The sequence below is a fragment of the Streptopelia decaocto genome, assembly GCF_964273445.1.
Source record: "Streptopelia decaocto genome assembly, contig: HAP1_SCAFFOLD_2333, whole genome shotgun sequence".
Lineage (NCBI taxonomy): Eukaryota > Metazoa > Chordata > Aves > Columbiformes > Columbidae > Streptopelia > Streptopelia decaocto.
Window position 1 is genome coordinate 1 of NW_028115078.1, and position 14,483 is coordinate 14,483.

The 14,483-nt window shown below is 50.5% G+C and overlaps 1 protein-coding gene across 1 annotated transcript; it reads left to right on the top strand.

The window, feature by feature from the left end:
• Positions 1–552: 552 nt before the first annotated feature.
• Positions 553–7,823, top strand: LOC309452972 (serine/threonine-protein phosphatase 4 catalytic subunit). Its single transcript, XM_082077617.1, has 3 exons — positions 553–654; positions 2,907–3,080; positions 7,660–7,823. Exons 1-3 carry the CDS (start codon positions 589–591, stop codon positions 7,795–7,797), a joined length of 378 nt encoding a protein of 125 aa, XP_081933743.1. The 5' UTR covers positions 553–588; the 3' UTR covers positions 7,798–7,823.
• Positions 7,824–14,483: the final 6,660 nt, after the last annotated feature.

Below are 14,483 nucleotides of genomic sequence, written 5' to 3' on the forward strand. Positions count from 1 at the left end.
CAAGTGCCCTCAGCCCCCCAAGTGCCTTCTGCCCCCCAAGTGACCCCAAGTGCTCCCTGCCCCCCATGTGACCCCATGTGACCCCCCCAGCCCCCCAAGTGCCCCCCAGCCCCCCAAGTGACCCCATGTGACCCCCAAGTGTCCCCCAGCCCCCCCAGTGCCCCACAAGTGACCCCATGTGACCCCATGTGACCCCCAAGTGCCCCCCTGCCCCCCAAGTGCCCCAAGTGCCCCCCAAGTGACCCCATGTGACCCCCAAGTGCCCTCAGCCCCCCAAGTCCCTCCTGCCCCCCAAGTGACCCCATGTGACCCCCAAGTGCCCTCAGCCCCCCAAGTCCCTTCTGCCCCCCAAGTGACCCCATGTGACCCCCCTGACCCCCAAGTGCCCTGATCCCCCCCCCTGCCCCCCCATGTGACCCCCCGCCCCCCAAGTGCCCCCCCTGCCCCCCAAGTGACCCCCCTGCCCCCCATGTGACCCCCCTGCCCCCCATGTGACCCCCCCGCCCCCCAAGTCCCCCCCAGCCCCCCAAGTGACCCCATGTGACCCCCCAGGTGGGGGGCGACGTCCCCGAGACCAACTACCTGTTCATGGGCGACTTTGTGGACCGAGGCTTCTACAGCGTGGAGACCTTCCTGCTGCTGCTGGCGCTCAAGGTGACGGACCCAGGAGTGCCCCAGGGACCCAGGAGTGCCCCAGGGAGCCAGGAGGGACCCAGGGGACACAGGAGTGCCCCATAGGGGGAGCCAGGAGTGCCCCATAGGGGGAGCCAGGAGTGACCCATAGGGGGAGCCAGGAGTGACCCATAGGGGGACACAGGAGGGACCCAGGAGTGCCCCAAGGACCCAGGAGGGACCCAAAGGGATCCAATGAGGGACCCAGGAGTGCCCCAAGGGACCCAGGAGTGCCCCAGGGGACACAGGAGGGACCCATAGGGGGACACAGGAGGGACCCGGGGACCCAGGAGTGCCCCAAAGGGATCCAATGAGGGACCCAGGAGGGACCCATAGGGGGACACAGGAGGGACCCATAGGGGGACACAGGAGGGACCCATAGGGGGACACAGGAGGGACCCAGGAGTGCCCCAAGGGACCCAGGAGGGATCCATAGGGATCCAATGAGGGACCCAGGAGTGCCTCAGGGACCCAGGAGGGACCCATAGGGATCCAATGAGGGACCCAGGAGTGCCCCAAGGGACACAGGAGGGACCCAAATAGGGACCCAGGAGTGCCCCAGGGACCCAGGAGTGCCCCATAGGCGGAGCCAGGAGTGCCCCATAGGGGACCCAGGAGGGACCCAAAGGGATCCAATGAGGGACCCAGGAGTGCCCCAAGGGACCCAGGAGTGCCCCATAGGCGGACCCAGGAGTGCCCCAAGGGACCCAGGAGGGACCCATAGGGATCCAATGAGGGACCCAGGAGTGCCCCAAGGACCCAGCAGTGCCCCGGGGACACAGGAGGGACCCAAAGGGATCCAATGAGGGACCCAGGAGGGACCCAAAGAGGGACCCAGAGAGGGACCCAGGGGACCCAGGAGTGCCCCAAGGACCCAGGAGTGCCCCATAGGGATCCAATGAGGGACCCAGGAGTGCCCCATAGGGGACACAGGAGGGACCCAGGGACCCAGGAGGGACCCAGGGGACCCAGGAGTGCCCCAAAGGGATCCAATGAGGGACCCAGGAGTGCCCCAAGGGACACAGGAGGGACCCAAATAGGGACCCAGGAGTGCCCCAGGGACCCAGGAGTGCCCCATAGGCGGAGCCAGGAGTGCCCCAGGGACACAGGAGGGACCCAAAGGGATCCAAAGAGGGACCCAGGAGTGCCCCAGGGACACAGGAGGGACCCAGAGGGATCCAATGAGGGACCCAGGAGTGCCCCAGGGACACAGGAGGGACCCAAACAGGGACCCAGGAGTGCCCCGGGGACCCAGGAGGGACCCATAGGGATCCAATGAGGGACCCAGGAGTGCCCCAAAGGGGGACCCAGGAGTGCCCCAAACAGGGACCCAGGAGGGACCCATAGGGGGACACAGGAGGGACCCAGGAGTGCCCCAGGGAGCCAGGAGGGACCCAAAGGGATCCAAAGAGGGACCCAGGAGTGCCCCAGGGGACCCAGGAGGGACCCAGGGGACCCAGGAGTGCCCCAAGGGACCCAAATAGGGGACCCAGGAGTGCCCCATAGGGATCCAATGAGGGACCCAGGAGTGCCCCGGGGGACCCAGGAGTGCCCCAAGGACCCAGGAGTGCCCCATAGGGATCCAATGAGGGACCCAGGAGTGCCCCAGGGGACACAGGAGTGCCCCGGGGAGCCAGGAGTGCCCCAGGGGACACAGGAGGGACCCAGGAGTGCCCCAGGGACCCAAATAGGGGACCCCGGAGTGCCCCAGGGGACCCCGGAGTGCCCCAAAGGGGACCCAGGAGTGCCCCGGGGACCCAGTGAGGGACCCAGGAGGGACCCAAGGGACCCAAATAGGGGACCCAGGAGTTCGGGTGGGACCCAAGTGAGGGACACAAATAAGGGACCCAGGAGTGCCCCGGGGACCCAGGAGTTCGGGGGGACCCAGGAGTTCGGGAGGGACCCAAATAGGGGACCCAGGAGTTCGGGAGGGACCCAGGAGTTCGGGAGGGACCCAGGAATTCTGAGGGACCCAAATAAGGACCCAGGAGTTCGGGGGGGACCCAAGTAAGGGGCCCAAATAGGGGACCCAGGAGTTCGGGAGGGACCCAGGAGTGCCCCAAGGGACCCAAATAGGGGACCCAGGAGTTCGGGAGGGACCCAGGAGTGCCCCAAGGGACTCAAATAGGAGTTCATGGAGGGACCCAGGAGTTCGGGAGGGACCCAGGAGTGCCCCAAGGGACCCAAATAAGGGACCCAGGCGTCCGGCTCAGGGTCCCCATTATGTTGGCCAGGTGCGGTACCCCGACCGCATCACGCTGATCCGCGGGAACCACGAGAGCCGGCAGATCACGCAGGTGTACGGGTTCTACGACGAGTGCCTGCGCAAGTACGGCTCGGTCACCGTGTGGCGCTATTGCACCGAGATCTTCGACTACCTCAGCCTGTCCGCCATCATCGACGGCAAGGTGGGGAAATGGGGGGAAATGGGGGCGGGAATGGGGGGAAATGGGGGTTAATGGGGGGAAATGGGGGGGGGAATGGAGGGAGAGTCGCCTGAGGGGACAAAATGGCGGCAGAATCACCTCAGGGGGAAATGGCGGGAAAGTCGCCTGAGGAAACAAAATGGTGGCGGAATCACCTCAGGGAGAAATGGCGGGAAAGTCACCTCAGGGAGAAATGGCGGGAAAGTCGCCTGAGGGAACAAAATGGTGGCGGAATCACCTCAGGGAACAAAATGGTGGTGGAATCGCCTCAGAGGAAATGGAGGGAAAGTCGCCTGAGGGAACAAAATGGTGCTGGAATCACCTCAGGGAACAAAATGGCGCCAAAATCACCTCAGGGGAAATGGCGGGAAAGTCGCCTCAGGGAACAAAATGGTGGCGGAATCACCTCAGGGAACAAAATGGTGGTGGAATCGCCTCAGAGGAAATGGAGGGAAAGTCGCCTCAGGGAATAAAATGGTGCTGGAATCACCTCAGGGAACAAAATGGTGGTGGAATCGCCTCAGGAGGAAATGGAGGGAAAGTCGCCTGAGAGAACAAAATGGTGGTGGAATCACCTCAGGGAACAAAATGGCGCCAAAATCACCTCAGGGGAAATGGCGGGAAAGTCGCCTCAGGGAACAAAATGGTGGCGGAATCACCTCAGGGAACAAAATGGTGGTGGAATTGCCTCAGAGGAAATGGAGGGAAAGTCGCCTCAGGGAATAAAATGGTGCTGGAATCACCTCAGGGAACAAAATGGCGCCAAAATCACCTCAGGGGAAATGGCGGGAAAGTCGCCTCAGGGAACAAAATGGTGCTGGAATCACCTCAGGGAACAAAATGGTGCTGGAATCACCTCAGGGGAAATGGAGGGAAAATTGACTGAGGGAACAAAGTGGCGGGAAAGTCGCCTCAGGGGGAAATGGCGGGAAAGTCGCCTCAGGGAACAAAATGGTGGCAGGATGACCTCAGGGGGAAATGGTGGGAAAGTCGACTGAAGGGGGAAATGGTGGCGGAATCGCCTCAGGGGGAAATGGAGGGAAAGTCGCCTGAGGGAACAAAATGGTGGCGGAATCACCTCAGGGAACAAAATGGTGGGAAAGTCGCCTCAGGGGAGAAATGGTGGTGGAATCACCTCAGGAGGAAAGGGCGGGAAAGTCGCCTCAGGGAACAAAATGGCACCAAAATTAGTCTTGATTTCATTATATAATAGAAAATAATGTAAAAAAAGTGATGAATGTGGGAGTTATTGATAAAGAGAGTGAGCACTGAGCTGCCTCAAAATGGCGGCGGAATCACCTCAGGGAACAAAATGGCACCCAAATCGCCCTCAATTTCATGATATAATGGAAAATAATGTATAAAAAGTGATGGATGTGGGAATTATTGATAAATGGTGGGAAAGTCGCCTCAGGGAACAAAATGGTGGTGGAATCACCTCAGGGGGGAATGGCACCAAAATCACCTCAGGGGGGAAATGGAGGGAAAGTCAACTGAGGGGGGAAATGGTGGCAGAATCACCTCAGGGAACAAAACGGCACCAAAATTAGTCTTGATTTTATGATATAATGGAAGAAAATGGACAAAAAGTGAATAATGTGGGAATTATTGATCAAAAGAGTGAGGGCTGAGCTGCTGCAGAATGGTGGAGGAATCACCTCAGGGGGAAATGGCGGGAAAGTCGCCTCAGGGAACAAAACGGTGGTGGAATCACCTCAGGGGGAAATGGAGGGAAAGTCGCCTGAGGGAACAAAATATTGGCGGAATCGCCTCAGGGGGAAATGGAGGGAAAGTTGCCTCAGGGAACAAAATGGTGGTGGAATCACCTCAGGGAACAAAATGGTGGTGGAATCACCTCGGGGGAAATGGCGGGAAAATTGACTGAGGGAACAAAATGGTGCCAAAATCACCTCAGGGAACAAAATGGTGCCAAAATCAGTCGTGATTTTATGATATAATGGAAAATAATGTATAAAAAGTGATTAATGGGGGGGTATTGATAAAAAGAGTGAGGACTAAGCTGCCTCAGAATGGCGGAGGAATCACCTCAGGGAACTAAATGGTGGTGGAATCACCTCAGGGGAAATGGCGGGAAAGTCGCCTCAGGGGGGAAATGGAGGGAAATGGCGGGAAAGTCACCTCAGGGAACAAAATGGCGGCGGAATCACCTCAGGGGAAATGGCGGGAAAATTGACTGAGGGGGAAATGACGGGAAAGTCGCCTCAGGGAACAAGATGGCGGCGGAATCACGTCAGGAAACAAAATGGCGGTGGAATCACCTCAGGGGAAATGGCGGGAAAATTGACTGAGGGGGAAATGACGGGAAAGTCGCCTCAGGGAACAAGATGGCGGCGGAATCACGTCAGGAAACAAAATGGCGGTGGAATCACCTCAGGGGAAATGGAGGGAAAATTGACTGAGGGAACAAAATGGCGGGAAAGTCGCCTCAGGGGGGAAATGGAGGGAAAGTCGCCTGAGGGAACAAAATGGAGGGAAAGTCACCTCAGGGGAAAATGGCAGCAGAATCGCCCTAAATTTCATGATATAATGGAAAATAATGTACAAAAAGTGATTAATGGGGGGATTATTGATAGAAAGAGTGAGGACTGAGCTGCTTCAAAATGGCGGCGGAATCACCTCAGGGGAAATGGAGGGAAAGTCGCCTCAGGGAACAAAATGGCAGCGGAATCACCTCAGGGAACAAAGTGGCGCCCAAATCACCCTCAATTTCATGATATAATGGAAAACAATGTATAAAAAGTGACGGATGTGGGAATTATTGATAAGAAGAGTGATGACTAAGCTGCTTCAAAATGGCGGCGGAATCGCCTCAGGGAACAAAATGGCGGCTCCAGGAGAACCTATTTTGGGAGTTTTAGCCTCGAATTCATTATATAATAGAAAATAATATATAAAAAGTGACAAATGTGGGAATTATTGATAAAGAGAGTGAGCACTGAGCTGCCTCAAAATGGCGGGAAAGTTGCCTCAGGGGGGAAATGGCGGGAAAGTCGCCTGAGGGAACAAAATGGCGCCAAAATCATCTCAGGGAACAATCACCTCAGAACAAGAGAGGGGAATTTTCCTCCATTACGTCAGCAAATTGAGGCAAAACCACCCAAAATTGGTGCTCCTGGGGCAGCCATTTTGTTCCCTGAGGTGATTCCGCCGCCATTTTGAGGCAGTTTGGGCATCACTCTATTTATCAATAATTTCCCATTAATCACTTTTTATCCATTTTCTTCCATTATATCATAAAATCCGGACTAATTCAGGCGCCATTTTGTTCCCTGAGGTGATTCCGCCGCCATTTTGAGGCAGTTTGGGCGTCACTCTATTTATCAATCATTCCACCATTAATCACTTTTTGTCCATTTTCTTCTATTATATCATAAAATCCAGACTAATTCTGGTGCCATTTTGTTGCCTGAGGTGATTCTGCTGCCGCCATTTTGTGTTTGGAGGTGACTTGGCGCCATTTTGTTCCCTGAAGCGCTTTTCCCTCCATTTTGTTCCCTGAGGTGATTCCGCCGCCATTTTGAGGCAGTTTGGGTGTCCCTCTGTTTATCAATAATTCCACTATTAATCACTTTTTGTCCATTTTCTTCCATTATATTATAAAACCAAGACTAATTCCGCCGCCATTTTGTTCCCTGAGGCGATCCCGCCGCCATTTTGTTCCCTGAGGTGATTTGGCGCCATTTTGAGGCAGTTTGGGCGTCACTCTATTTATCAATAATTCCCCATTAATCACTTTTTGTCCATTTTTTCCATTATATCATAAAATCAAGACTAAATCTGGCGCCATTTTGTTCCCTGAGGCGAATCCGCCGCCATTTTGTCCCTGAGGTGATTTTTCCCTCCATTTTGTTCCCTGAGGTGATTCTGGCGCCATTTTGAGGCAGTTTGGGCGTCACTCTATTTATCAATAATTCCACCATTAATCACTTTTTGTCCATTTTCTTCCATTATATCATAACATCAAGATTAATTCCTGAAGTGATTTTCCCGCCATTTTGTTCCCTGAGGTGATTCAGGCGCCATTTTGTTCCCTGAGGTGATTTTCCCGCCATTTTGTTCCCTGAGGCGATTCCGCCGCCATTTTGTTCCCCGAGGCGATTCTGCCGCCATTTTGTTCCCTGAGGTGATTTTCCCGCCATTTTGTTCCCTGAGGTGATTTTCCCGCCATTTTGTCTCCTGAGGCGATTCCGCCGCCATTTTGTCTCCTGAGGTGATTTCTGGCACCATTTTGTTCCCTGAGGTGATTTTCCCACCATTTTGTTCCCTGAGGCGATTCTGCCGCCATTTTGTTCACTGCGTTGATTCTGCTGCCGCCATTTTGCCTTTCGAGCCCCTCGCCAACGAAATCCCCTCATGTCTCAAAATGGCGGCACCCGAATCCCTTCACCCCTCAAAATGGCCGCCCCAGCACCCCCAATTTTGTCGTTTTTCGCCTCATTTTCCCACCCTACCGCCCCAACCCTCCCTCCCCTCGCCCCGGGCGGCCATTTTGCGCCGCTCCCCGGGGCTCCTCCGCAATGGCGCCCGCGTGTCCCCCCAGATCTTCTGCGTGCACGGGGGGCTGTCGCCGTCCATCCAGACGCTGGACCAGATCCGCACCATCGACCGCAAGCAGGAGGTGCCGCACGACGGGCCCATGTGCGACCTGCTCTGGTCCGACCCCGAGGGTGAGCCCTAATTACCTTCAATTAATCAGTAATTACACAAAACCAACAATGGTTTGTCTCCGTCATCCACATTAGGCCTTGAGGTCTTCACCTCAACACTCCTAATTGCCTTAATTCATCGCTAATTGTACAAATTGTTGGTTGATCAACCAATGGTTCGTCTCCATCATCCCAATTAGACCTTGAGACCTTCATGGTGACAATGTTAATTATCTTAATTTATCGTTAATTGCTCAAATTTTTGGTTGGTCAACCAATGGTTTGTCTCCATCATCCCAATTAGGCCTTGAGGTCTTCATAAAGAGAACATTAATGATCTTAATTTATCGTTAATTGCTCAAATTTTTGGTTGATCAACCAATGGTTTGTCTCCATCATCCACATTAGGCCTTGAGGTCTTCATAAAGAGAACATTAATTATCTTAATTTATCGTTAATTGTACAAATTGCTGGTTGGCGACCAATGGTTCGTCTCCATCACCCCAATTAGGCCTTGAGACCTTCATAGTGACGATGTTAATTATCTTAATTTATCGTTAATTGTACAAATTTTTGGTTGGTCAACCGATGGTTCGTCTCCATCATCCACATTAGGCCTTGAGGTCTTCATAAAGAGAACATTAATTATCTTAATTCATCGTTAATTGTACAAATTGTTGGTTGTTCGACCAATGATTTGTCTCCATCATCCCAATTAGGCCTTGAGGCCTTCACCTCAACGCTCCTAATTGCCTTAATTAATCGCTAATTGTACAAATTGTTGGTGGTTCGACCAATGGTTCGTCTCCATCATCCCAATTAGGCCTTGAGACCTTCATAGTGACAATGTTAATTGTCTTTATTTTCATTAATTGATCAAATTGTTGGTTGTTCAGCCAATGGTTCGTCTCCATCATCCCAATTAGACCCCGAGGCCTTCACCTCAACGCTCCTGATTGCCTTAATTAATCGCTAATTGTACAAATTGTTGGTGGTTCGACCAATGGTTCGTCTCCATCATCCCAATTAGGCCCTGAGGCCTTCACACCAACGCTCTTAATTGTCTTAATTAATCATTAATTGTACAAAGTGTTGGTTACCATTTTGTTCCCTGAGGTGATTCCGCCGCCATTTTGAGGCACCTTAGTGCTCACACTATTTCTCAATAATTCCCACATTAATCACTTTTTGTACATTTTCTTCCATTATATCATAAAATCAAGACTTATTTCGGGGTGATTTTGATCCCTTGGGTGATTTTGGGGCCATTTTCCCCCTCAGGCTGCTTTCCCGCCATTTTGTTCCCTGAGGCGATTCTGACGCCATTTTGTTCCCTGAGGTGATTCCTCCACCATTTTGAGGCACCTCAGTGCTCACTCTGTTTATCAATAATTCCCACATCCGTCACTTTTTATACATTATTTTCCATTATATCATGAAATTGACGGCGATTTGGGTGCCATTTTGTTCCCTGAGGCGACTTTCCCACCATTTCCCCTCTGAGGCGATTCCGCCGCCATTTTGTTCCCTGAGGTGATTCTGCCGCCATTTTGAGGCAGGTTCGTCATCACTCTTTATATCAATAACCCCCCATTAATCACTTTTTATACATTGTTTTCCATTATATCATGAAATTGAGGGTAGTTTGGGCGCCATTTTGTTCCCTGAGGCGACTTTCCTTCCATTCCCCCCTGAGGCGACTTTCCCTCCATTTTGTTCCCTGAGGCGATTCCGCCGCCATTTTGCTCACTCTTTATATCAATAACCCCCCCATTAATCACTTTTTGTACATTATTTTCCATTATATCATGAAATTGAGGGCGATTTGGGCGCCATTTTGTTCCCTGAGGCGACTTTCCCGCCATTTCCCCCTGAGGTGATTCCACCACCATTTTGTTCCCTGAGGTGATTCTGCCGCCATTTTGTTCCCTGAGGTGATTCTGCCGCCATTTTGAAGCAGCTCAGTGCTCACTCTTTTTATCAATAACCCCCCCATTAATCACTTTTTGTCCATTTTCTTCCATTACATCATAAAATCAAGACTAATTTTGGCACCATTTTGTTCTCTGAGGTGATTCTGGTGCCGTTTTCCCCTGAGGTGATTCCGCCGCCATTTTGTTCCCTGAGGTGATTCCTCCACCATTCTGAGGCAGCTCAGTGCTCACTCTCTTTATCAATAATTCCCACATTCATCACTTTTTATACATTATTTTCCATTATATCATGAAATTGAGGGCGATTTGGGCGCCATTTTTTTTCCTGAGGCGACTTTCCCGCCATTTCCCCCCTCAGTCGACTTTCCCGCCATTTCCCCCCGAGGTGATTTTCCCGCCATTTTGAGGCAGCTCAGTGCTCACTCTCTTTATCAATAATTCCCACATCCGTCACTTTTTATACATTATTTTCCATTATGTCATGAAATTGAGGGTGATTTGGGCGCCACTTTCTTCCCTGAGGCAACTTTCCCGCCATGTTGTTCCCTGAGGTGATTCCGCCGCCATTTTGATGCAGCTCAGTGCTCACTCTTTTTATCAATAATTCCCCCATTAATCACTTTTTGTACATTTTCTCCTATTATATCATAAAATCCAGACTAATTTTGGGGTAATTTTGATCCCTTGGGTGATTCCGCCGCCATTTTGTTCCTTAAGGCGATTTTCCCACCATTTCCCCCCTGAGGTGATTCCTCCGCCATTTTGAGGCAGCTTCGTCGTCACTCTTTATATCAATAATTCCCCATTAATCACTTTTTGTCCATATTTTTCCATGATATCATAAAATCCAGACTAATTCAGGCACCATTTTGTTCCCTGAGGCGAATCTGGCGCCATTTTGTTCCCTGAGGCGACTTTCCCGCTATTTCTCCCCTGAGGTGATTCCTCCACTATTTTGAAGCAGCTCAGTGCTCACTCTATTTATCAATAATTCCCACATTCATCACTTTTTATACATTATTTTCCATTATATCATGAAATTTGGGCGACTTTCCCGCCATTTTATTCCCTGAGGCGACTCTGCCGCCATTTCCCCCTGAGGCGACTTTCCCTCCATTTCCCCCTTCAGTCGACTTTCCCGCCATTTCCCCTGAGGTGATTCCGCCGCCATTTTGTTCCCTGAGGCGACTTTCCCTCCATTTCCCCCTGATGTGATTCCACCGCCATTTTGTGCCCTGAGGTGATTCCACCGCCATTTTGTTCCCTGAGGCGACTTTCCCTCCATTCCCCCCTGAGGCGATTCTGCCGCCATTTTTTCCCTGAGGCATCTTTCCCTCCATTTCCCCCTGATGTGATTCCACCGCCATTTTGTTCCCTGAGGTGATTCTGGTGCCATTTCCCCTGAGGTGATTCCACCGCCATTTTGTTCCCTGAGGCGACTTTCCCGCCATTTCCCCCTGAGGCGATTCTGCCGCCATTTTGATGCAGCTCGGTGCTCACTCTCTTTATCAATAACCCCCCCATTAATCACTTTTTGTCAATTTTCTTCCATTACATCATAAAATCAAGACTAATTTTGGCACCATTTTGTTCTCTGAGGTGATTCTGGTGCTGTTTTCCCCTGAGGTGATTCCACCGCCATTTTGTTCCCTGAGGTGATTCCTCCACCATTTTGAGGCAGCTTAGTGCTCACTCTTTATATCGATAATTCCCACATTCATCACTTTTTATACATTATTTTCCATTATATCATGAAATTGAGGGCGATTTGGGCGCCATTTTGTTTCCTGAGGCGACTTTCCCGCCATTTCCCCCCTCAGTCGACTTTCCCGCCATTTTGTTCCCTGAGGTGATTTTCCCGCCATTTTGAGGCAGCTCAGTCCTCACTCTTTATATCGATAATTCCCACATTAGTCAGTTTTTATACATTATTTTCCATTATATCATGAAATTGAGGGCGATTTGGGTGCCATTTTGTTCCCTGAGGCGACTTTCCCGCCATTTTGTTCCCTGAGGTGATTCCCCCGCCATTTTGAGGCAGTTTGGGTATCACTCTCTTTATCAATAATTCCCCCATTAATCACTTTTTGTACATTTTCTTCCATTATATCATAAAATCAAGACTTATTTTGGGGTAATTTTGATCCCTTGGGTGATTTTGGGGCCATTTTCCCCGAGGCCACTTTCCCGCCATTTCCCCTCTGAGGTGATTCCGCCGCCATTTTGAGGCAGCTTCGTCGTCACTCTTTATATCAATAACCCCCCATTAATCACTTTTTATACATTGTTTTCCATTATATCATGAAATTGAGGGTAGTTTGGGCGCCATTTTGTTCCCTGAGGCGACTTTCCCACCATTTCCCTCCTCAGTCAATTTTCCCACCATTTGCCCCCGAGTCGACTTTCCCGCCATTTTGTTCCCTGAGGTGATTCTGGTGCCATTCCCCCTGAGGTGATTCCACCGCCATTTTGTTCCCTGAGGCGGCTTTCCCACCATTTATCAATAATTCCCACATCCGTCACTTTTTATACATTATTTTCCATTATGTCATGAAATTGAGGGTGATTTGGGCGCCACTTTCTTCCCTGAGGCGACTTTCCCGCCATGTTGTTCCCTGAGGTGATTCCGTCGCCATTTTGAGGCAGTTTGGGCGTCACTCTCTTTATCAATAATTCCCCCATTAATCACTTTTTGTACATTTTCTTCCATTATATCATAAAATCAAGACTTATTTTGGGGTCATTTTGATCCCTTGGGTGATTTTGGGTCCATTTTCCCCGAGGCCACTTTCCCGCCGTTTCCCCTCTGAGGCGATTCCGCCGCCATTTTGTTCCCTGAGGTGATTCCGCCGCCATTTTGAGGCAGCTTCGTCGTCACTCTTTATATCAATAACCCCCCATTAATCACTTTTTATACATTGTTTTCCATTATATCATGAAATCGAGGGTAGTTTGGGCGCCATTTTGTTCCCTGAGGCGACTATCCCTCCATTCCCCCCTGAGGCGACTTTCCCTCCATTTTGTTCCCTGAGGCGATTCCGCCGCCATTTTGCTCACTCTTTCTATCAATAACCCCCCCATTAATCACTTTTTGTACATTATTTCCCATTATATCATGAAATTGAGGGCGATTTGGGCGCCATTTTGTTCCCTGAGGCGACTTTCCCGCCATTTCCCCCTGAGGTGATTCCACCACCATTTTGTTCCCTGAGGTGATTCTGCCGCCATTTTGTTCCCTGAGGTGATTCTGCCGCCATTTTGAAGCAGCTCAGTGCTCACTCTTTTTATCAATAACCCCCCCATTAATCACTTTTTGTCCATTTTCTTCCATTACATCATAAAATCAAGACTAATTTTGGCACCATTTTGTTCTCTGAGGTGATTCTGGTGCTGTTTTCCCCTGAGGTGATTCCACCGCCATTTTGTTCCCTGAGGTGATTCCTCCACCATTTTGAGGCAGCTCAGTGCTCACTCTCTTTATCAGTAATTCCCACATTCATCACTTTTTATACATTATTTTCCATTATATCATGAAATTGAGGGCGATTTGGGCGCCATTTTGTTTCCTGAGGCGACTTTCCCGCCATTTCCCCCCTCAGTCGACTTTCCCGCCATTTCCCCCCGAGGTGATTTTCCCGCCATTTTGAGGCAGCTCAGTCCTCACTCTTTATATCAATAATTCCCACATTAGTCAGTTTTTATACATTATTTTCCATTATATCATGAAATTGAGGGCGATTTGGGTGCCATTTTGTTCCCTGAGGTGACTTTCCCGCCATGTTGTTCCCTGAGGTGATTCCGCCGCCATTTTGAGGCAGTTTGGGCGTCACTCTCTTTATCAATAATTCCCCCATTAATCACTTTTTGTACATTTTCTTCCATTATATCATAAAATCAGGACTTATTTTGGGGTAATTTTGATCCCTTGGGTGATTTTGGGGCCATTTTCCCCGAGGCCACTTTCCCGCCGTTTCCCCTCTGAGGCGATTCCGCCGCCATTTTGTTCCCTGAGGCGATTCTGCCGCCATTTTGAGGCACCTCAGTGCTCACTCTCTTTATCAATAATTCCCACATCCGTCACTTTTTATACATTATTTTCCATTATATCATGAAATTGAGGGTGATTTGGGTGCCATTTTGTTCCCTGAGGCGACTTTCCCGCCATTTCCCCTCTGAGGCGATTCCACCGCCATTTTGTTCCCTGAGGTGATTCTGCCGCCATTTTGAGGCAGGTTCGTCGTCACTCTTTATATCAATAACCCCCCATTAATCACTTTTTATACATTGTTTTCCATTATATCATGAAATTGAGGGTAGTTTGGGCGCCATTTTGTTCCCTGAGGCGACTTTCCCACCATTTCCCTCCTCAGTCAATTTTCCCACCATTTGCCCCCGAGTCGACTTTCCCGCCATTTTGTTCTCTGAGGTGATTCTGGTGCCATTTCCCCTGAGGTGATTCCACCGCCATTTTGTTCCCTGAGGCGACTTTCCCGCCATTTCCCCCTGAGGCGATTCTGCCGCCATTTTGATGCAGCTCGGTGCTCACTCTCTTTATCAATAACCCCCCCATTAATCACTTTTTGTCCATTTTCTTCCATTACATCATAAAATCAAGACTAATTTTGGCACCATTTTGTTCTCTGAGGTGATTCTGGTGCTGTTTTCCCCTGAGGGGATTCCACCGCCATTTTGTTCCCTGAGGTGATTCCTCCACCATTCTGAGGCAGCTCAGTGCTCACTCTCTTTATCAGTAATTCCCACATTCATCACTTTTTATACATTAT